Genomic DNA, 24,576 nt, shown 5'->3' on the forward strand with positions numbered 1-24,576 from the left:
GATGTGTTGGTGGCCAATCTCATCTCCACCGCCACCCCATTTCTGGCTACTTTTCTTTATTTGTGGGGTTAGGTTTTGGGAGATGTAGTGTGAGGCATGGGGATTTTAGATGCTTAGAAAGGGAAAACGTTTTTAAAATTGGGAGAACTTTGGGGAACTCTGGTGAAGTGTTGTTAAAAAAGGGACATGTGGATCAATCATTAGTTCAATGACATTCCACATGTGGAGGAGCCTTTCTGAAAACACACCCTCCTTTATCTTTGGAGACCACAACAAAGAGCAGGAAAAGTCCAATTGTTCAGAATTCGTTGAGATGCAATCCACAACACTCCTCACCATTGGCTTTGCTGGCTAGAGCTGATAAATGTTGTAGTCAGACAATGTCTTGTAGGTTACAGGTTATTACAAACCCAATTCTGGGATACATATGATCCAGAAAACTGATTTTCCAGGACTCCAATTCACATGGTAAACCTTCAAAAACAGAGAGAACTCTCTTCTTCGGAAAATGACCCGTCAGGATAGAACCAAGATATCCCATGGGATATTTCCCTTCAAAGTGTAAAGTTGCTAGACATGCTCATGCAAATTTAATATATTTGTTAAATGACAGAATGGCCTGCAACTTCATTGTGTCATCTTCCTCCACTATCTTTTATGTGCTTCAACTGATGAGCCTCCAAATGACTACAAGCCCTATTGTTTATTTTATGCACAGACCTTACCTTCCGAACAAGGGTGGGAGGCTCAGCCCTGCTAGGAACATTGGCTTCAAAGATGCTTCGCTTGCTGGCCACACCTTCTGCAGGTGGCTGGAAATTTCTCCGAGCAGAAGACGACAATCTAATTGAGCCTGCTCTCTAGGAGAAAAGAAGGCAAAAACATCACAGGAAAAGCTCAGATTTTATAACTTTTGGGAGTTGACAACTTGTCTGGAATTTTTGATACATCCTTTCTCACCCAGAAAGAGAAAAGTTGCAGATATTCTTTACATTCCAAGTGCAGAAGCAAATTTCTTCTCCTTATTTAAATGTTTAATTAATGTAATTATCATATTGATAGCCACATTTTCATCCTTTCTCTTTTATATTCAGAACAATCCTGCAAGGGAGATCAGGCTGATTGAAACTGACAAACATTTGCTCAAAATAATTGTTGTTGTTTCTGTATTTATATCCTGATTTATCTCTCTAAAGGGAGACCCAAAGCAGCTAACAAGCTATGTTTTTATATCATCATCATCATCATCATCATCATCATCATCATCATCAATTAGAAACACAAAAAGATTAGTACACAGCAAACAAGATCACTCTGCTGGCTGTTGTATTGGATCACACATCGGACACTTCCCAAGTGTCTAGGACACTTATTATTATTTTACTGACACAAAAGCACAGTATGTCACAGCAAACGAGATCTATATGCTGGATTTCGTATCACAAAATCACAAGCCGAACACTTCCCAAGCGTTTAGGACTGTGTGATGTATTTTCAAATGATATGTGCAAATCCAAGTAAGGTGCCTTTTACAGTTGACAGATCATGATTTTGTCGATGTTTATTGTTTCCAAATGCCAGCTGAGATCTTTTGGTATGGCACCCAGTGTGCCAATGACCACTGGGACCACCTGTACTGGTTTATGCCAGAGTTTCTACAGTTGGATTTTGAAGTCTTGATAGCGGCTGAGTTTTTCCTGTTGTTTTTCCTCAATGCGACTGTCACCTGGAATGGTGACATCAATAATCCAGACTCCCCCCCACAATAGTGATGTCTGGTGTATTGTGTTTCAAAACTTATTTATTTATTTATTTATTTATTATTTTTATTATTATTGTTATTATTATTCCTTTTATTCTATCAGGATACCTTCCTCTTCACCTCCTCAAAATCATATTTTGGATACATGTATATCCTGTTTTCAAACCAAACAGTGCAAGGCGGAGGCCTGCAAATGGTGAATTGCCTGTTCTGGTGCCTTCCAGGAAAACACACTCTCCAACTCCCCAGGTTGGCAGGGACATCCCTATTTAACCCTCTACTGCCTCATTTTCTCATGTGCTTTTAAATTTATTTCTCCTCCTCCCTTCATCTTAGACTTACTTCCATTTTTGGAAACAGAGTTCAAAGGGCAAAAGTAATTTGCACTCGTTAGGAGGAGGAGGAGGAGGTGGTGAAATCTTACCCTCTGCGATATGCTCAGGCACAAAAGGAAACCGCTGCAGTCTCTCCTAGCTTTGGGACATAATATCTTGTGTGATTCCAAGCTACTTCTTGAGGCAAACAAAAGGAATAAATACCCTTTGTATAAAGCAGGGACAGATGAGAGTCCTGACAGCTAAGAAGGGTTTTCCTTGATCTGATCTCATTTGAATTACAGCATCCCTGCAACTGTCCTGATTTTCATCCCTGAAATGTTGGCAGGCATAAGAAAGGCAAATAATCTGTACTTATTAGAAAAGAGGTACCTGGTGTTGTAAACAAAGAAGCAAGGGGAGGGCAAATGCAACCCCGGGGCTGCACTTTAACTACCCCTCTTTGCAAAGACACCATGGCCATCTCTATTTGCCACACACTTACCTGCACTGCAGATGTGTATTTCTCTAACTTTTCCTCAAGTTTAGGTGTGTTTGCTGGGAGGAGCCTCATGCTGGCACTAGTGAAGCAAAGGCAGAAAAGAATGTGACCACATTAAATGCAGGGTGAGAACACAAAGATTTTGTAAGAAACAATGATATTTGCAACATCCACAATGAATGAAACTATCACTATGCATACCTGCATTTTAACGTTTGCCACTGCAACAATGAGGATGGAAATAATATTAATTCATATCCTATCTTTACCCCAGGACTAAAAATGACTTACAAAGTTTAAAGTAGATTAAGTTTTAAAATATCACATCTTACAAATGTTAAAAACGAGTGAGACTAATAATAAATTTCAAAGTTGTTAAGCATGGCTATTAAAAACAACAATAAATCAACTATCTCCCAAAACAAAAAGATCTTCATCTGCCTAGAAAGGACAGGAAAGAGGGCATGTGTCTAATTTTTCCAAGAATGGTCCTTCAAGGGTGGTAGGACAGAAAAAGGACCTCCCCAGAAGATTTCAAAACACAGGCAGACACATATGGAAGAATGTGGTCCTTCAGTTAACCTTAAACATGAGCTGTACTAAGGACCTCAGTAAGTAAGCAGGAAGGGAGAATAAAAAAAAGCAAATGAGAGGGGCAACTATGTTTTTTTCCTAAAAGATGATGGTATGCAGTACGGACTCTGTTGGAGTGCCCACCTTCACTTGGCCTAGCTAGACTCAATACTACTATGTCATCATCAACACTTTGAATTGTGCCCAGAAATGGACAGACAGGCTGTGGAGCCATTGCAACAAAAGGAGTGATATGTTCATGACCACTGAGGGCCTATAGTCTGTTCATTGCTTATTCTGTGTATGTATTTAATTAGCACCCATTTTATCTGTCTTTATTTCCCCATACGGAAAGGCAAAATACTATTAGTTACTTAGCATTTGAACAAGCAATCAAACCATGTTCAGTGCCTAACATTTTCAAATTCTTCCCCTCTCCCTTTCTCTCTCTCCACTTCCTCTTTTTTTAGTGGTTCTCATCCAGGAACAGGTAAGCTGCTGCTAGACCTTCAGTTCTCAGGAGCACCAACCTGCATAAGCAATAGTCAGGGATTCTAGGTGCTGAAGTCTATAAACATCCAGAGCTTCCTTGGTTGAGAACCGCTATTCTGTGTATCAACATTACTGTGCAAAAATGCATGTCTAATATTTTGTTTATTCCCAGAATGACTGCGTGGGATAGATATGGAACTGAAACACAAACATAATGAGCAGTTTCTCGGTTAAGCTAATTTCAATCCTCATGGTTTCAAACAGAGGTGGGTAAATCCATGCTTAATCTTCAGATTGAAACCAACATTATCCAACTTTGGCTGAACCATAATCATTTTGAAACCCTGACTGGATTCTGAATAGTCCTTTCCACAAAGTCTTCATTCCCAGTTATCAACTGATTCCAGAGCACTGTCTTTATATTACCGGCAGATCTGTTCATGCCAATTAAAAAATAAGATACCAAGACTGTTTTAATGCCGAAAGGGAAAAACATCAGCTATTTGTTGCCCTTCTCTACCTTTGTAACTTTTTTCCCAGTGAGGGTGAGAGGTTTTATGTAAGTTAAACATTTACAACCTTTATTTAAGTCAGCAGTGATTTAAATCACTGGCACTATTTTTTTGTGGCATTACAAGATAAAGTTTGCAATGGATTTTGTAGCAGTTGCTGTCTCTTACGACCAATGTGAAAATCGCAGCCTTAAAAATAGACACATACACACATGCTAAAATGCATTTAAGAAACTAAAATAATTCTGAGAATTACATAAATTAGAAGCTGAAGAAAGGCAATATATTTTTACCTTCCATTTCTTACTGCCAATGCAATTCACAGAATCATCTTCCCATTACACAGAAATAAAAATCGGCAAGGACATAGGAAATGTAAATTGGCTTATCTTAGGCCAAGAGAGGATCAGTAGACCCTCTACCCCAGTGTTTCTCAACCCGGGGGTTGGGACTCCTGGGGGGGGGGTCATGAGGGGGCGTTAGAGGGGTAGCCAAAAACCATCAGAAAACATATTATTTTTCTGATGGTTTTTGGCAACTCCTCTAACACCCCCTCACATGTTGGGGGTTCTGTGTGGGAAGTTTGGCACAATTCTATCATTGGTGAAGTTTAGAATGCTCTTTGATTTCAGGTGAACTATAAATACCAGAAGCTACAACTTTCTAATATCAAGGTCTATTTCCCCTAAACTCCACCAGTGTTCACATTTGGGCATATTATGTATTCATGCCAAGTTTGGTTCAGATCTATCATTGTTTGAGTCCATAGTGCTCACTGGACGTAGGTGAACTACAGCATCAAAACTCAAGACCAATGCCCACCAAACCCTTCCAGTATTTTCTGTTGGTCAAAGGGGTTATGTGTGCCATAGTTCAATTCCATCGTTGCTTTAGTTCAGAATGTTCTTTGATTGTAGATAAACTATAAATCCCAGCAACTACAATTTCCAAATGACAAAATCAATCCTTCCCCAACACCACCAATATTCAAATTTGGGCATATCAGGTATTTGTGCCAAATTTGGTCCAGTGAATGAAAATACATCCTGCATATCAAATATTTGCATCATGAATTATAACAATAGCAAAATTACAGTTATGAAGTAACAATGAAAATAATTTTATGGTTGGGTGTCACCATAACATGAGGAACTGTATTAAGGGGTCACAACATTAGGAAGGTTGAGAAACACTACTCTACTCTACCCTATCTATCACTTCTTACACAGAATCCTAACATACTTCACAAAATACAAGAAATGTCCACAAGGAAAAAAAACTTAATATCATGACCAGAAGTGCTATTACCAATTGATGATTTGTTTTTGTTTTTTATTCCATCTTTCTTCTAGGGTTAAGCTGCATGGTAATTCAAAAAGTTCCAACAGATGCACAAAAAATTATGCACAAATGATAATACTATTCAGACACAGATTGAAACAGCACATTCACATTAGTATATATTACCTTCTGCTTAATCCATCATCCTGTTTGTCCTTTCTGGAGACCACCTAGAAACACAGGAATAAGAAACTTGAGCTTTCTATTGGAAGGAAATAATTTTGTATGTAGGATTGGTACATGGCCTGAAGAAACTTTTCAGGTGTGGAAAAGTAAGTATGGAGACTCTCAACTAGTACTTGACTCCAAACACCTGAACTGCCCTTGGAGTTTTTCATAAGTTTGTTTGGAGAGGAGCTATCAAAAAGGTCTCATACTAAATTAAATCTAGATTTTAAAAGTTTCACCATATGAATATGATGGAAGAATAAAAAACCAGAAAGTCCATTATTGAGGTTCTTACCCTGAACTTTCTTTCCTTCTTCTTCTCTTTCCACCTATTATCTCTCAGCTCAGCTGTTCCATCCATAGCAAAAACTCCCCTCCAAAGGCACAGCAAAAAAGACAATGTAGGTTTTTCCTCTCCTGCTTAATCAAATTGCCTTGATTGCAACAGAAGGCATTCTTGTCTGGCCATCCCAGGGGAGCTGCTGCTGGCCAATATTAAAGAGGGGCTCCAGTTGGAGTCACCACTAGGCTTAAGTGAGCCAGGTACCCTCCCACTGCCTTGAACTCTTATCATACCAGCTGCATCTGTGCCGAAATGACCTCTGCTGCTTAACTTTTAAAGACACAAGAACCTACCTATACATAAATGTATAACTTGTATGTACTCTACAAGTGATCTGTAGAATTGTTTCTGGAAGTTTTAACAATAACATATTCAGTAAGGTTATATCCAGGTAGGTAATTACTCTGACGACCTGGCTTTTGTAATTGTATGATATTGTATGATCTGTATTTTAATGTAATTTGTCTTAATGTATTATGATGCTATTATGTTTACTCTGTTTGTGTATGAATTTTCTATTGTTAACCGGCCTGAGTCCCTCTTCGGAGGTCGAGAAGACAGGGTTATAAAATCTCTAAATAAATAAATAAATAAATAAATAAATGATTCTATCATTTGCTGTCTTGCATAACTAATAGAAGAGCTACAACAGGAAAAAAATAGTGAAGTCCACTGCTAAAATGTAGTTGTATCTCCTACTTGAGCTGAACAGTTTGTACATTCAAGGGAATTAACATCATACCAGTTCATTGACAACTGATGCTAATAGGACTGAGACATATCACAAAGCAGAATGACAAAAATCAGTCACAGAAAAAGGATTAGGACAGTGGTTCTCAACCTGTGGGTCTCCTGGTGTTTTGGCCTACATCTACCAGAAATCCCAGCCAGTTTAACAGCTGTTAGGATTTCTTGGAGTTGACAGGTTCTTGGACCCACAGGTTGAGAATCACTGGATTAGGAGATCTGGGCTAGAATGTTGTACCAATCCGAAATAACCTCTTTGTAAGTGGGTTTGAAATATGTCTATAATGAGCAGAAACCAATAAGAATGGACTGTGGAAGACTAAAGACATTAAAGGCACCCTATCTTATCTTGGAAGCTAAGTGGAGTCAACCCTGATTAATTCTTGGATGGGAGACTGATAGCAAATACCAAGTGCTGTAAGCTATATTCCAGAGGAGGGAACTGGAAATACCATGTGAAGACACTATTTTGACTTTGTGTTGTCGAAGACTTTCATGGCTGGAATCACTGGGTTGCTGTGAGTTTTTCAGGCTGTATGGTCATGTTCCCGTAGAATTTTCTCCTGACATTTCACCTCCATCTGTGGCAAGCATCTTCAGCCTGAAAAACTCATAACAACCCACTATTTTGTATTTTTCAAATTAAATACCTTTTCCTACTTTGACAGTTAATGCTTACCCGGAATGAGATTGTTCTTGGACTGATCCTTTTGAATGAGCTACTATAGGAAATCTGTGGCCGGGAGCATAGTAATGGAACCTCACATTCACCCTGGCTAGAGGCATGGCTTGAAGCCTCATTATCCAGTTTTGGAATATTTCTTGCTGTGGCCTGGAAGACAAATATGAATTAGAGGACAATAAGCAAGTTTAATGATTAAGACTCTGGGAGAAAAATGTTACAGACAATTCAGATAGTGCTTTCCTATCATGGTTACATACGGTGGAATCCTGAGATTTGCAGTGTGGAAAGAAGTATTATGATTGTCTGCCAAAGAGTTCATGTGCCTTGCCAAACTATAAATCCCAAGATTACATATCATGCAGCCATAGCAGTTGAAATGGTATTAAAGTGAAAAATACACCTAATTCAAAGTGTCCTAGGATACAATTCTATACAATGTATTTATTTAAGTTTCATCAATTCAATGGGGCTTACTTATGAGTAGAAATGTATTGGGTTATATTGTTCATCTAGCACCTCCTGTTTGGTGGAAATATCTAATTTTCTGAGCATTTGTACAAGTAATATCTAAGATGGCCAGGTGCACAAAAGAAGAGTCTGGGTGACTTTAATAGGTTGTTCAATATTGTAATTTCAGATGTTCAAACAGGGACTATCCACTTTGATGTAGTAGAGTGATGACATAATGGGATGCTGGCATAGTGGCAAGGTAGTGCCCACATAACACTATTTGCTACATCTGTGACTCTCACTACCACGGACATGATCCACCTAAAGCAGAAGAAAAAAAGTAGGTTTGGGACATTATTAATCAAATGTTGAAATGAGATGGTTTCAATATGGCAGAAGTGCAAAACAGCACTATGTGTGTCCACACTGTGTGAGAGTAAACAGCCAAGAAATCATGATTAAAAAGGCACATACAATGCAGGATGTTTTGGTAGTTGGCTGAGGAATCTCTGGACTACCAAAGAATCAAAAGTAACTAAAGTATGAGAGATTATGAAAGTACTGTTTTCCATATAATGGCACTTGGTCAAGTTTGCTCTCTATGTTTGTTCTTTCCTGTCTGTTGATTTGTAATTTCCCCACTATTTCTCCCAATGATACCTTTACCTCTTCATAAGCAGATGAGTTCAAGAAAAGATAGAGAGAGGTCTTGCACTGGGCAAGAGAACAGCATTCAGAGAGGGGAGTGGAGTATTTTTTGGACAGTAGTCATCAAGCAGTGTCACTTGTCAAACAGCAGGATCTTTGTCTCCCCCAGTTAAGATTATAATGCCTCAAAGACGCTGACCTATTTGCTGCTAAACTATGAGTAATACTATAAGAACAAACCCTCCCCCACAAAAAAAAAAAGATTTCTCCCCAAGTCCTTCCCTACTAAAGGCAACTCTGCTTCCACAGCTGAGAGATTCAGCCATCTTTGAAGACTAAAATAAATCACAACACTAACTTTTCTGTTTTTATTTCAAGCTTGCCACACCTTATGCTTGCCTGAACATGCATTTTGTTTTTTCTCTCAGCAGACTTCTCTCCCATAAAGTAACAAAACTGAGTACCTGAGGCCCTGAGGCAGAAGTAGTTATGGAAGTTTCAATGAAATTCCTCGCTCTTGGTTGAATTTTCACCTCAAGCCGGCTGATGCTCTTACGTTCCCAGGAAGCTCGCTGAGGTTGCTTCATGGCCACTTCATTCTGGACTGAAGCTAGTGCTGGAGACATGTGTGAATTCAAAGTTTTCTCCTCCTCTTTAAATACTTCATCATTGCCCATTGGGCATTCCTTCTCTTCCCGATCCAAGTTACCATTTTTCTCCAACATTGTGTTTTCTTTCTGATCCAGGTTTTTATGCACCTTCAATGGTGTCTCCTTTTTTTCCTGATCCAGGTTTTGCTGCTTTTGTTCTACAGTTTCTTTTTGCTGAACCTGGCCTCCACATTTGTCCACTATTGGGGATTTTGGCTCTTGGGCTACTTCTGAAGAAGACTTTGCTTTCTGGTCAGTAGCTTTCTTTTGGAATCTCTTGATACTCACTGTCTGCTTCTTGGCTTGGTTGACATTATTTAACATTTCCACTCTCCTCCTTACACTGACCTCTTCCTGTTTGTCTACCTCATCTACCAATGTCCTGTCATTTTCCACTTTTGATCTCCCCAGCTTTAATGGCTTTGTCTCAGATGAATTGCAGAACCTAGAATAAAAAAGAAAATTGTGATCTTTCATTGTGATATATGTCATGTTGCCTTCTGCGTGCCACATAGCATAAACAGTCTTTACACCAAAGATCAAGATCTGACAGAAATGTCAATATTCAAATGCTGGTGAGAGAATGTACCAGTCTGTTGTTGTTGCTGCTGCTGCTATTGTTGTTGCTTATGATACTGACAGCAATATTTATTTATATCTGGTCTTTTTCTTAAGACTGGGTTCCAGATCAGATAGCTGTTGCTCACCTTAAGGTTATCTTTGAGAGAATTTTCAGAGGGAGTTGGAAGCAGGAAAATACTCTTACAAATGGTTATATTTGAATCTATCACCACCAGTCTGATTTGGGAACATCTACATTGTAGAATTAATGCAGTTTGACATCATTTTTAACTGACATTACTTAACGCTATGGAACCCTGACATTTGTAATATGAGGGGCATCATCATTTTTTGACAGAGAATGCTAAAGAGCTTATTAAACTATAGTTACCAGGATTCCATAGCAATGAGCCATGGCAGCTGAAGTAGTGTTAAACTGCACTAATTCTACACTAGATACACTCTCAGAATAACATTTTAAAAATAATTCTGTATAACGACTTTGTCACACAGCCGCCGTAATCACTCCGCTTCATTGGGGGGTGTGGGAACCCAGGATCCCTCGCCCTTCATCGCCCAGCTCCTCTTCCAGCCGATTCCATGGGGGGAAGCATGGAGCATACAAGAAGTATGTGGCTTCCCCCAATGGATTTCAGTGGCAACACAGGAAGCCTCCCATGTTGCTGTGGTAGCAGCATGCATTAGTTCTGCTCTCCTACACTTATGGAGCCGCACTGGTGACATATGAAGGGAGCTGGCTGGCTCCATAGGTGACCTGGGCTAAACTGGTGCATGCTGCCAAATTTAGCCCTTTGTGATGAGGCCGTAAGTTAGATGGCATCCTAGTGACATGATATTTGTTGTGTCATCAACAAGAGCTTTTTGAATTGCTACTGCTAACAAGGTAATTATCACTGTCAATTATTTTCTGTATTTAATTTTCTTCTAACCCATTGTCTTCAATCTCATTCCTATATATGTGGGATGTATATATAAAGTATAACCTCCCTATCTATAAGGGATATCTTCCTTAATTTACTGTGGAAACAAGAAATTGTGCATAAGAATGGATACTATTGAAATAAACAACTTCTGCTAGAAGTTACCACAGATTTATGTTGGAGGACCTAGAAAATTCCTCCAGAGGTATCTTTTCTTGAATTTTGTCAGCATGACTCTATGGTAATGTCTAGCAAATGCATACCATAGAATCACCTTGAAAATTACTAGAGGGGACATATTTTGTTGAATACAGGTAAGGGAAAACACAGGTACTGGTATCACAGGTATGGGGGTTAGACTGTACCTGAAATTGTGTATCATGCTTTAAGTATCTGATGAAGTTGATATTGTCTATGAAAGCTTATGATAACACATTTTAAAAGATCTATATGTCCCTTGTTTTAATTTTTTTAAAGAAGAAAGCTCTCAACACTTTAGAAACAACACTTGGGGGCACTACAGGTTAACCATTAAACACTTGGGGGATTTATAATAGGGAAAATATGGTGGGATTGCTCATGTATCTTTCTAAAATGTTATGATGAGATTGGTTGGTGTCCTAAAATTCTGATTTGTTTTGGAAATATCAGTTATAGCTTTTAATTCTCTATTTAAATGCTGGGAAATTCTAAAGAAACAAAGCCTTTTTAGTGCTGGGTCACAGCAGCATATCTGCAGTAAACAATGCAATAAACAAAAGTTTGAACTGGGAATGGGTGAGGTTTTGCTCCAGCTATTCCTACAGAAGCCATCTGAGCTTACCTACAACAGACAAGAGAAACAGCAGCTGTCTCCAGAATCTTTTACTGAACAGAATCTTTTACTGAACAGTAAAACAGAAGGAAAGGGGAAAGCTGATAAACCAGCATTGCCAACTATCCCCCACTGAACAGTTCTGAACAGTTCTATAGTCTGGTAAATAAAATGGAAATCATAAGAATAATGGCATTAAGCAAAAGAGAAAGTCATTTTTGGATGCGTTTTGGAAGAAACCTTCAAGTGGTCCTTAGAGGTTTCAAAGTGTTCTGGTTTACTTAACCAAGGCTCCTTAGTCTGGTTGTTTCATTTCATATGGGCATATTATATAGCTTTGAAGAAAAAGGTTTGCTGAAACATGCTGGACTGCTCTTCTTTATATAGCATAAAAGCCCAACCCTATACTTTTCATGTTATTTCTCCCCTTGGTACCAATTTTTTGTTAAAGAAGTGATGCCCCTCTCTCTTACAGAGAGAGGTCAACCCTCCTGTTCAAGGAGCTCCACTGGCTGCCGTTTATATTCCGAGCCCAATTTAAGGTGCAGGTGCTTACCTACAAAGCCCTGAACGGTTTGGGACCAGCCTACCTGCGTGACCGCATTTCCATCTACGAACCCACACGTTCACTTCGGTCATCTGGAGAGGCTCTGCTCGTGATCCGACTGGCGTCGCAAGCGCGCTTGGTGGGGACGCGGGACAGGGCGTTTTCCGTGCTGGCCCCCCGACTCTGGAACACCCTCCCCAAAGACCTTAGACAGGCCCCTACATTGGCTGTCTTCAGAAAGAACTTGAAGACCTGGCTTTTCCAATGCGCCTTCCCAGATTAGGAAATCTCCACTACCAAGTCCCATAAGCACTTTATCAGAACCAATGATTGCTGCACATCGCACATCGCACTTGCCCTAGAAGCCCTATATAAACCTCCTGTTACATCAGCACTTTTAATCTTTGTACCCATTCTCTGGCCCGGCCTAGTTTTATTGTGTTTTAGTGTATTGTGCCTGTTGTTTATTTTGCTTTATTCTGTTTTTAATTGTTTGATTTGCTTAGATTGTATTGTTGTGTTGTGTGTTGAGGCCTCGGCCTGTGTAAGCCGCATCGAATCCTTCAGGAGATGCTAGCGGGGTACAAATAAAGTTTAATAATAATAATAATAATAATAATGCCCCAAAATGACATCTACTTTGTTAATTGAAATATACTTGTAGAGTCAACCTGTACAGTTACACAAGAGCTTGTCTATTCCTCTGTTTCATGAAATATACAAGCACACCTGTTTGATGCTTTACTGGTTGTGTCTTCCTCCTCATTTGTTTGCACTGTGCTGGTTGTTTCCTCCTTGACTTCAGAGACGGAGCTCAGCTGCCTGTGTCTTCGCCTGCGCTCCCTCTCTTGTTCTTCCTCATCTTCAGCATTCCATTGTTGGGCCAGGCTGGAGCAAAAACATGCAAAAATAAAATAAATGAATATTGGGGGTTTTTTTAATCTAAAACCTGGTTTGGGAATAAAGAAGGTCATAAGAACAGAATTCTTTCAACATATCACAGTATAGGTAATCTATTGCCAACAAGATAAATCCCCTAAATATTGGTAAAGCATTGTGGAATTTATAGTTCAAAACATCAGGAGGGCAATATTTTGCCTGTCTCTGTGGGGTGATTATTATAATACTAAACGCGTCTGAAATGAATATCACTCTGAAACATTTTTTTAGGCTGCGTAAGTATCCAATGAGTGATGGCTTAGGTCCCGACTATTTCAGGAGTTTGGAAACCACCCCCACCCTCCCAAACCTCCAAAACTATTCCTTGCAGACGGCCCATTTTCTTACACCAGAATGGGCAACTTGAAAGTCCCTGATCAGACTCAGAAGTGGAGTGGTCAGATCAAAAGACAACCTGGCAAAATGGCACTACCTAAAAAAATCCCACAACTTATGCTTGTCCACTATGCCCTGCCTCATGTACAGAGTAAGAATTGTTGGAGGCTACAGACAATGCCATTGCTGTTGCACATTTTTGGTCAAAAGATATTTAGCCACCTGTGCTCCTTCAATTTTTATCAGTTTTATACTAATTTATGCAATGCTTTTGATATGAAATAAATAAATCAATCAAATGAAGTACCTAACAATCATCTATAAGCAGCCTCTATGTGTGAATAGCAATAGAAATTGAAATTTTACATTGGCACTTTACTCCATGGACCTGCTGAAGAAGATTTATGTCTACAAAAGCTTATGCTACCAACGACTCTCTCAGAGTGAATCTCCTGACTCTTTTTATTTAAGGACATGTCTGAGATTCTATTCTCAGACATGTCCTTAAATATACTCCTATATGGCAGTTTTCTATATGTGGAGGTGTCACTGGGCCTCATAATAGTACAGGTGTGTCCTTACAAGCATTTCTTGCTCTCCTTGTTTGTTGATTAGCACACAAATCAGTCAAGTTGTAGAGAGCCAGTTTCAGGGAAACTATAATATGATGTGCCGCAGGATTTCTCACATCAGCATTGTACCACCTGTGCTCTGCACCACTGAGCACAGCCCTGTTCCCCAAGCAGCTGCAAAGGGATGGTGAAGCAGAGGAGGCCATGCCACACTATGTGGCTTAAAATGCGTAACTGAACCCTGCTGAAAGCCTTGCGTAAAAGTATCCTCAGATTTTAATCTACCCTGGGGTGTGTCTATACTCCAGAGTTGTCTGCTCCAAAGCTGTCCCAGATACACTACAGAGAGTCCACATGTTCTGGAGTGGAGAAGCCACAAAGCTGTTTTTGCACTATGCATGGCTGTCCTGGCCAGGAGTGCATGGCCCTGGTGCCCTATCCTCGTGGGAGCCCTATCCTCTTGGTTTCACCAGCCAGAAGTATAGCCTTGCTTGCAATGGTGTTTCAGGTGAGGTCACATTAGGGCATTTAAAAGCCATATGATCACCAGAAGCAATGTCAGCAGCAAAGGTCTGCTGGGGGGATGCTTTTGGCCAGCAAAACAAAGTGGGTCTATTTCAAATGGATGGCCCCAGATCCAGCCCAGTCGAGCTGCTCACAGATCAAAAACATGGGGGGATCACTCCAGAGGTTCTTGGAAACTCCTGCTATTGCAAAACTGGCCATATGTCAGATGGACTGCCTGCTATGGGTTCAAGGTGAACCCATACTGGCAAGGTTTTACACTCTTTGCCAGTGTAAACATGAAAGCACCACTGGATCTCTTTGGGCTGATGGAGGCCTGGTTGTACTACTGGAGTTGCCCAGCCTCTTGGCATTCATGAACACTGCTACTCTAATAAGTGTAGCTATCACTGGGTTCTGGTTAATCATTATTGTGCCAGGGATTCTATTGCATTTTCCTTCTACTTAAAGAAAGGTTAAACTGTGTTGTTTTGAACTAAAAAGCATGAGGTGAGCAAGGAAGAAGGAGAAAAACAAGGCAAAAGACTATGGGAGTGGGGGTGAAACAAGGAGAAAGCATTTGGAAAACCTTTGGCAATTAACATTTATATCATCTTGGAATGCTCCAAGCAGTAAAGGAAGAAATGGCATGAAGCTTCTTAAAACACAGTTTCTTAAAATCGAGCTTCTATGTCACTCATGACTCACAACCCCTTCTCTTTTGGTTTCGACAAAGCAGTTCCACACACTTCTACAGTGGCATGAGGTTTCTTTTTAAAAAGATTTGACAGTACTACTGTGCCTGCAACACACTGATATTATTTGAAATTGATATTTAAAGTATAATTACATGGTGGGGGGAAAAAGGTCAAAGGAAGGGGAAAAGGGGGAAAAAAAGGATAATTACTCAGTATATAAATGTGAGTTAGGCATTAGTATGACCTGACCATGTTTCAATATATATATTTTCTTGAAACTGACATTTAAAAATACATCTTAATACATAGATATAGCAGTAAGATGTCATGTCTATTGAATGATAGGGGGCGATGCATGCTTATCTATCAAGCTATGAAGTCTACATTTTAAAGCAGTAGTAAAAGCCATAGAGATTCCAACCTGGCCATGTTTCGAAATATATATTTTCTTGAAACTGACATTAAATATATATATTAATGCATAGATATAGCAGTAAGATGTCATGGCTATCGAATGATAGAGAGTGATGCATGTTTGTTTATCTATCAAACTATGAAGTATACATTTTAAAGCAGCAGTTAAAGTTCCAACCTAAAACAATATAAACATGGGAATCATTTCTTTAAAACCTAGGTTATTTTAAAATGAGTTTGAGCAGTGGATCATCATCATCATCATCATCATGTATTTATTTATTACCTGTCTCTCTTTACAGCTTCTTGTGAGTCAAACACCATAGCTACAGACATCTTAATCCATTCCTGCATTGCTTTATTAATAAGCTTTGCGATCAAGAAACAATTAGATTTACATCCCATTTTTTTTGTCCAATGACATGGTGGTTCACACCCAGACAATAACCATGTGGGACAGGTCAGACGGGGACAGGAGGGTAGGCAGGCTGGCCCACCACCAACCAATGAGCTTCATAGATGTCTAAGGACCTCATCACAAAGTTGTAAGAATTCACCACACATTGTGGTTAACCCATGGGGTCCCAGTGGGGGGCATGGAAAACCTGTTGCTCCATGCCCCACATAACCCGATTTACCCAGGACCCCATCCCACAGGAGGAAGCCTCACCAGCCAGCTTTCCCCATTGATCCAAAGACAACACAGGTAGCTTCCTATATTGCCACCTGCTCTCCCTTTTTGGCATGGAGTCCGGCCAGAAGTACATGTCCGTTGTGTAATGGGCTCCATGTTGAAAGTGGAGAGAGAGCAAGCAGCATACAATGGCCATATGAGCCTGTCTGATGATGTGGTAAGGGTACATCAACACGCTAGAAGTCATGCAATTTGACACCACTTTAACTGTGATGTTTCAATGCTATGAAATAATGGGATTTGTGGGGCACAAGAACTATTTAGCAGAGCTAGCTAGAACTTGTAAAGTTACAGCTCCTGGAATTCTATAGCAGTGAGCTATGCCAGTTAAGGAGTTATAAAACTGTTCTAATTCTATGTGCAGAATTAAGTTGTGCTCTAATCTGGTAATATTAGAGTTGAAACTCAATTGAGTCTACTTTCTTAAATCAGCAAAACTGTTACTATTCCTATTATATTCAGTGACAACAAACTCTAGTTCCACATTTTTCCTTCAAGTATATCCTTGTACCCATATTCCTCTCTTCATTCATCCCTTGGATCATGAGAAGTAGGCTCATGTTGAAAAGCCCTGCCAAAGAGCTACATAGCAGAAACCTGTTAGTAACTTGTTAGAAACCTGTTATGTTAGTAACACCGAATTAGTAATTAAGGAGGAACAGATAACACAGCAGTATTACATCAGCTCCACATACTTATAGTCAGGCAATGTGCTGCAGCCCAATTAGTACTACAGTGTTCGTCATTTTATTGGCTGGAGTTCACACTGTTATCCATGAAGTCATTCCTCCTGGTGCAAGGCTACACCTTCTGATTTTAGAATAGCATACTATTATTTGTTTGTTTGTTTGTTTGTTTGTTTGGTATCTGAGGAGTTTTGGGAGTGCCCCAGTGGGAGCAACAAGCATTGAAATTGATTTCAATTAAACTATTCTCGTTTTGAAGTAGTATTACTTCACTGGAAGAGGTCTAGTGCTTGGGAGAAAAACACATGCTTGGCATGCTGAAATCCGATGTTCCATTTCCTTCAATATTTCACAACAGTGAAACTGGAGTGCATGTAGACAGAAAATATCAGTGTAGTCAAAAGTTATTAATGAGAAAGAACACAGAGGCAGCAGTTTACTTTTGCCTGAGCCTACTGGAAAAAGCAAGATTCATCCTCCTTGCTTTCTTGCTAAGTTAATCGAGTACACACTACCTTTGTACTTTAAACTCAGTTTGCAACAATGAAGGAAAATAGGAGGAGAAAGAGACATTTATAGAGCTGCTAACAAGATAGGCTGACAGAAGATTAATCATGACTGCCCCTGACAAACTGCGAGACCTAGAGAATATGAAGCTCAATCTCTCTCTACATAGACTGCAGGAGCGGGCAACTTCAACAAGACTGTTAAAATGCAGTGGAGCACTTCTCATTTTGAAAAATGATTTTAATTATTACATGGTGTGGAGAAGCTCTGCAATCCATTTAAGTTTAACAACACATTGAGTATGTTTTTTTTAGGAAGAAGAGCAAGGGCTGGAGTAGTTGAGGGTCAAGAACATGTGAAAATTATCCCATTGCAATTTGACATTCCTCTTTTCCTATTGCCTTCTAACTTTCCAAACACTATTGTTTTTCCCAGTGAGTCATGTCTTCTTATGATATGACTAAATTATGACAGTCTCAATTTAGTCATCTTGGCTTCTAGGGAGAATTCAGGCTTGATTGGCTGTAAGACCCATTTATTTATCTTTTTAGCAGTCTAACATATCCATAGAACTCCAGCACCATATTTCAACTGAATAATAAGAACCTGGTAAGTTCAACTGATTTGACAGGCCTGCTCTAGAGAGAATTAACACCTGTGAATTTAAGCTAAAGATGTTTGAGTAGATCAGTCGCACTGGACTCCACTCTTGGCTCCTCAACGGGCAGATCATTTGCTTACAATTAGTTCACAATATATAACTTCTTTGATCATTATTGCAAAACTTGATTTACAGACTTCTAAATATATTTGAATAAAACCATGGGAACCTTTCACTCACTGGGTTGCCCAGGGAAATTTGCAAATTGAAACACATTGAGAATCCATGATATCAGAAATAAGTAGCTATATAATGAACCATAAACCAGAATCCTGTGTGGTCCAAAGATCAAAGACCAATTAAACCTTGGACTCCCATAGGTGGCCTCTGGCAAATTATCAGCTCTCACCCTCAATTCCCAGTCTACATTTCTGAAAGAGAGCAGCTGTGAAGAGAAAAATACAATTATAATTAGCAATAAAATATTCCAGTTGTAATAGTTCTTTGATCTGGTTGGGGATTGTTGAACCCAAAATATATGCTAGTTACGAATAAGAGCTGGTGGGCACCCACAGATGGTGGGTGATTCACTAATAGCTCATTATATGAAGCCAATGGAAGATTCTGGGAGCTGAGATATAAATTAGTAACTTTCCATATCTCTGGTTAGGAATATAGGTCCACTCTAAGAGGAAGGCCAATTAATGGCATCTGAGTAAGCAAGATGTTCTCTTTGATATCATTCATCTTAAAATTGCTCTGAACTCAGGAGCACAGCACGCCTTATATATAGGCGCTTTACAAAGAAGGATGTGGGAAAGATGTTTGGACTGAGATTGCAATGGTAGTAGTCAAGATTCAGAGCAGAAAATGTAGTCAAGGATTACTCCTAAAGTCTGTCTTCACTGGACCATTGGTTTGTAAGGTGGTAATGTATGTATAATCAAAAAAGTAAATATGTCAGAAAAGGAGGACTCGTTAAGTCATAAATTTGCATTTGCAGATCTATATGCATTAACAGAAAAATACAATAATTTAACCCTATTGATTAAGACTCCTGCCCTATGTGTGTGCTCTGTCTTATGTCCAAATGCACAGATATCCGGTTTCAGGACTCCTGATGCTCTGCTATTTGTGGCTCATCTTTGGACAAGACATGGACAGGATGGTTCTTCAAAGAACAGTATCTCTCCAGTTATTGCTTCTCTTTCATTCACCATGTCTTTTTTAACCTATCAATAAGTGCTGGATTTAGAAAGAGGAAATCAAACCATCGTGATAGCATTATTTGGCCTGAGCAGTATAAAATATGATTGAATGGACGAATAAATGGATGGTTAGCTACTTGTACTTAACTAACTGTACTTCTCATGAAGAACCTCAACATTGCAAATTTATTGAGGGAAAACCCTTAAACATAAGAACCCACCTCCACATTTTGATAAGAATGTCTATGTTGCACAAATGTGTTGATTTTTAAAAGGCAATCATCAGCCTGATGTGACAAGTATTAGAACTGGATGTCCAGGGAACCAACAATTCATTATTTTAATTTGAGTGATTCAGCTGAACTGGAAAGAATGGAGGTCTAAAGGAGGGCTTTCTTGTTGAAAATATGTTTATGATGTGTTATCAAAATAAGATTCCACAGCAAAGCAAGATGCAACAGGAAATCAGACACACACATAAACAACTCCAAGTGTAGAACTGAGCCTTCCTGTTTTGAAAAGAGACAATGTACAGCAATTCCTTTCCTTTATCATCAATGTAAAAGGAAGGAAGCTGAGATTGAACTGTCTCTGTTAAGGGGCCCCTAAAGTGAATGGAGTGCATTTTTATGTTGCAGCTGTCATTAGACGGTCTCTTTTTTGTGGCTTCGCAGAATTGTTTTATTTAGGGAAGGTCAAATTTATTTATTATTTATTTATTTACTTTGCTTATATACCGCTGTATCTCAAGCCCGAAGGCGACTCACAGCGGTTCACAAACAGTAAAAACAGTAGAAACAGCAGTGGTTCCATACAACATATAACAATTGACTTAACACATTATCCATAAATTACCGATAAGCAATTACAATGCACAATTATTACAAAAAACAACCGTACCCAATCTTCTCATTATCCAAGCGTAGTCCAGGTTCGTCGTCCATTGTTCCATTCCTATGTTCCATTACCAGATTGCACTAAATTACTCAAACGCCTGCACAAACATCCAGGTCTTCACCTTTTTGCGGAATACCATTAGAGATGGTGCCAGTCTAATGTCCGCAGGAAGGGCGTTCCACAGCCGAGGAGCCACCACCGAGAAGGCCCTATCTCTCGTCCCCGCCAGCCGAGCTTGAGAAGCAGGCGGGATCGAGAGCAGGGTCTCCCCGGAAGATCTCAAAGTCCTGGTGGTTTCATAGGCGGAGATGCGGTCAGATAGGTAGCTTGGGCCGGAACCGTTTAGGGCTTTAAAGGCCAACGCCAGCACTTTGAATTCAGCCCGGTAGCAGATCGGTAGCCAGTGGAGTTGGCGCAACAGGGGGGTTGTATGCTCCCTGCGCTCCGCTCCTGTTAAAATCATGGCTGCCGAGCGTTGGACTAGTTGGAGCTTCCGAGCTGTCTTCAAAGGCAACCCCACGTAGAGAGCGTTGCAGTAGTCTAAACGGGATGTAACCAGAGCGTGGACTACCGTGGCCAAGTCAGACTTCCCAAGGTACGGGCGCAGCTGGCGCACAAGCTTTAGCTGTGCAAATGCTCCCCTGGTCACCGCCGAAACCTGGGGTTCCAGGCTCAGCGATGAGTCCAGGGTCACACCCAAGCTGCGAACCTGCGTCTTCAGGGGGAGTGCGGCCCCATCCAACACAGGTTGTAACCCTATGCCCTGTTCGGCCTTGCGACTGACCAGGAGTACCTCTGTCTTGTCTGGATTCAATTTCAATTTGTTCGCCCTCATCCAGACCGTCACAGCGGCCAAGCACCGGTTCAGGACCTGGACAGCCTCCTTAGTAGCAGGTGGGAAGGAGTGACAGAGTTGGACATCATCCGCGTACAGATGACACCGTACCCCGAAACTCCGGATGATCTCCCCCAGCGGCTTCATGTAGATGTTAAACAACATGGGAGATAATATTGAGCCCTGAGGAACCCCACAAGACAATGGTTGTGGGGTTGAACAGGTGTCCCCCAACAACACCTTCTGAGATCGACCCTCCAGGAATGACCGGAGCCACTGCAAAACAGTACCTCCAAGACCCATCCCTGCGAGGCGTCCCAGAAGGATACCGTGGTCGACGGTATCGAAGGCCGCTGAGAGCTCCAGCAGCACCAACAGGGACACACTCCCCCTGTCGAGCTCCCGAAGCAGATCATCCACTAAGGCGACCAAGGCTGTCTCGGTACCATGTCCCGGCCTAAAGCCAGACTGTGCCGGGTCTAGATAATCCGTGTCTACCAAGAATACCTGGAGTTGTGAGTTGTAGTATTAGTGGGATAGTATTCACAATCAGAAATTTAATTTCAGGAAAGAAAATTTGAGACTGTCCTGGTTAACATGACTGCTCGTATTAGCTGAGACACTCTAGAAGTCAGAGTCCAAAATGTAACACGTCCAAGCTCCTGTTCCTCCTTACCCTTACAGTTCTCCCTGTGACACCAACTGAAGCGCTCTCTTGGATGTTTGTGGAACTCCCTGGGGAACCGTGAAATATTATAAAAGTGTGGAAGAAAGTTCCTTAAAATGCCTTTCTGCTCTTCATCTACTTCAAAGTATGCCTGTGTCTTTCTCCTTCAGGAAATGTCTTCAGATTTTGGTGCTTCTGGAAACAGAGGCAATCTATCAGTGAAACCTATGTAGGCATGTCTCATTGAAGCAAAGCTGTGACATCTTATTTTGTTGAACTACACCTCACAGAATTCTCCAGTCAGCACAACTTCTCCATAATCTGCACTGAAAATATGTTTGTGTCTGGGGTTTTAGTTCAATTGGGTTGATTTGGGACAAGGAGGTTGTGTATAATTACTCTACTGACCTGGGAGTCACCAGTCATAACTGTATTAAGGCTGGTAGCTGCTCAGCTGCCTCTCCCTGGTGTTTCACATATTTTTGTGTCTTGTTGTTGTTGAAATGCCAGAAATATGGATTGCTGAACTTTGTACGATTTGAATTAGGAGATAGCCCAGACTATCCCCATATTCGATCTTTGCCCTCATTATAGTTACAACGTTTCTGTATTATCTGCATATACAACAGATTTTTATACCTATTGTATACAATTATATATTCAGGGTTGCATAAAACATTTTCAGGGGGAAATTTGTCACCAAATAAAGATAATGAGTGGAAGCTTTAAGAAGCTCTGCTTTAGTCTATTTTGCTGATAATGTTAAGGATGTATAAGATAAGTGGAAATCCTGGACCCAGTGTTGCAAAGAGGAAGTGCATTGGCATTGTGCCCCCCCCCCTTTCAGTTTTTTTCTAGTTATTAATATTATTGAGTTTGTGTTTGTTTGGGTTTTTCTTTTGCCCAGAACATAAAAACAGAAGTGAATAACGATAGAAGACCAACAGCGAAAGAAAGTGTTAGTGCCGTCAAACTCACTTTTTAAAACAGAGAATTGCTAGACTGTTATATGACAACCAGGTAACCAGGTTCATGTCTTTGCAGCTATTCAGGCTAAGCTTCTCTACAAGCTTTTCTTTTTTCTTTTTTTTTAAAAAGGAAAACCACATAATGAATCTGCTCTGGGCTTTAGTCCACCACTTCTTAAACTGTGGGTCCTGACCCCAAATCCCCTAGCTTAATGCTGGGGTCACAAAAAAAAAAACCTAAGTAAGATTAAAGGGTTTCTGAATGCCATCTAGACATTTATATGAGTCTGTTAGCAACAACATGCAGTATTTACAGTGGACTCTGCAGAAAATGCTTCAGCTCTACTTCTTTAAAAGGGGAAATCAGTCCATTTAGCAAGCCTTCCAAATGCTGATTTGTTTGATTTTTATACCTATTGTATACAATTATATATTCAGGGTTGCATAAAACATTTTCAGCGGGAAATTTGTCACCAAATAAAGATAATGAGTGGAAGCTTTAAGAAGCTCTGCTTTAGTCTATTTTGCTGATAATGTTCAGAACTTTGGTTAGCTCCTCTAAAGTCTGGATTAAAACCAGGAAAAGATTCCTTGCCCTCTGAGCATGAAGGTCATCACTGACTTCATGAAATCACATCCGTTCCGATGGTTAATCTGTACTGCATGCCACAAAACAGAGCTGTCGTGAGTAGCAAGACGTTAAAGACTACCATTTCCTCCAGACTGCGGGAACGTAAAAATTGTAATTGGATTGTTCTCCAGTTCACTTCCTCCATCAGCATGCCTACTCACATTGAATGTGCAGAAAAAATAAAACCCAGACACAGGCTTAAAATCTCCAAGAAGAAATGTGAAAGAATGTTTTAACGTGGGAATAATTTTGCCAAATTTACACACTTCATCCCCATTGAAAACCAGCATGTTAAACACTCCAGCAACTTGCTAATTCTTTTAAAGGAAACAAGTTAATTTGAAATCAACATTTTAAAAAACTAGAGCACAGTTTTAGCATAGAATTGAACTTTATACATTTATTGTCTTTCCTATGAAAACAACTAAAAGAGAGGGGGGTTTAGTCCTACATAGTTCTCCCCAGGATATAGTCAAACAAGGAATGCTTAAATACTAAATGCAGGCAAGAAAGATATAAAATCAGAACAAATGTCCTGTTTCAAAGTGACATGCTTATACAGACAAACATCGCTTATCCAGAAATCCAAAATCTGAAATGCTCCAAAATCATCCTAATCAGTTGCTTTCTGGTGGTTAAATGTACACAAACATTTTCATGCCAAAAAGAAATAAATATTATGTATAAAATTACCTTTGAGCTATGTGTATAAGATATATACCAAACGTAAATGAATTTCATGTTTAGACTTGGGTCCCATCTCAAAGAGACCTAGTTATGTATATGCAAATATTCCAAAAACTAACAGCAAAAACATTTCTGGTCCCAAGAATTTGGAATACAGGATAGTCAACCTGTAATTTTACTTGTTCTCACTCAAGAAATTCACCAACCAGAGATATCACCTCTCACCCATTTGGCCACTAAGAAACACATATTTATTGCTCTCTCAGACAGTAATGATGGAATTGTGTTAATTACAGAATAAATTGCCATGTAATTCTTGCACATGACTTGTGCCAAGAACACATCAGATTGTTTTGGATCTATCGCCAGTCCCTCATCAAACACATTGGTACACACTCAAACAGGAGTTCTCAACTTTGGATCCTGCAGATGTTTTAGCATTCAGCTCCCAGAACTCCTGAACACTGGCCATATTGACTGGGATTTCTGCAAGATGAAGTCCAAGACATCTGGAAGACCAAATGTGAAAAACCACTACATAAAATGGCACATGGGTAATGCTAAATTTGGGAAATCGTTAAATTCTGATAGTTTCTCCTTGACTTGATCTCTTAAGTCCTTTGACTTCCAAACTCAAAGCAAGAATCAATGATCTATCTGTGATTCATATCAGCATTTGTTT

The 24,576-nt window shown here is 39.9% G+C and overlaps 1 protein-coding gene across 2 annotated transcripts in view; it reads right to left on the reverse strand.

Annotated features, from left to right (window-relative positions):
- Positions 1-24,576, reverse strand: part of LAD1 (ladinin 1) — a 35,519-nt gene that overhangs the window by 4,218 nt on the left and 6,725 nt on the right. For both annotated transcript variants that reach the window (XM_060772544.2, XM_060772543.2), the window contains exons 2-7: positions 12,780-12,938; positions 9,002-9,632; positions 7,434-7,586; positions 5,623-5,666; positions 2,582-2,657; positions 726-860 (exon numbers count right to left, since the gene is read on the reverse strand). In XM_060772544.2, the coding sequence (XP_060628527.2) occupies positions 726-860; positions 2,582-2,657; positions 5,623-5,666; positions 7,434-7,586; positions 9,002-9,632; positions 12,780-12,938 (1,198 nt within the window). The remainder of the gene's footprint in view (positions 1-725; positions 861-2,581; positions 2,658-5,622; positions 5,667-7,433; positions 7,587-9,001; positions 9,633-12,779; positions 12,939-24,576) is intronic.

The sequence above is a fragment of the Anolis sagrei genome, chromosome 4 (genome assembly GCF_037176765.1).
Source record: "Anolis sagrei isolate rAnoSag1 chromosome 4, rAnoSag1.mat, whole genome shotgun sequence".
NCBI lineage: Eukaryota > Metazoa > Chordata > Lepidosauria > Squamata > Dactyloidae > Anolis > Anolis sagrei.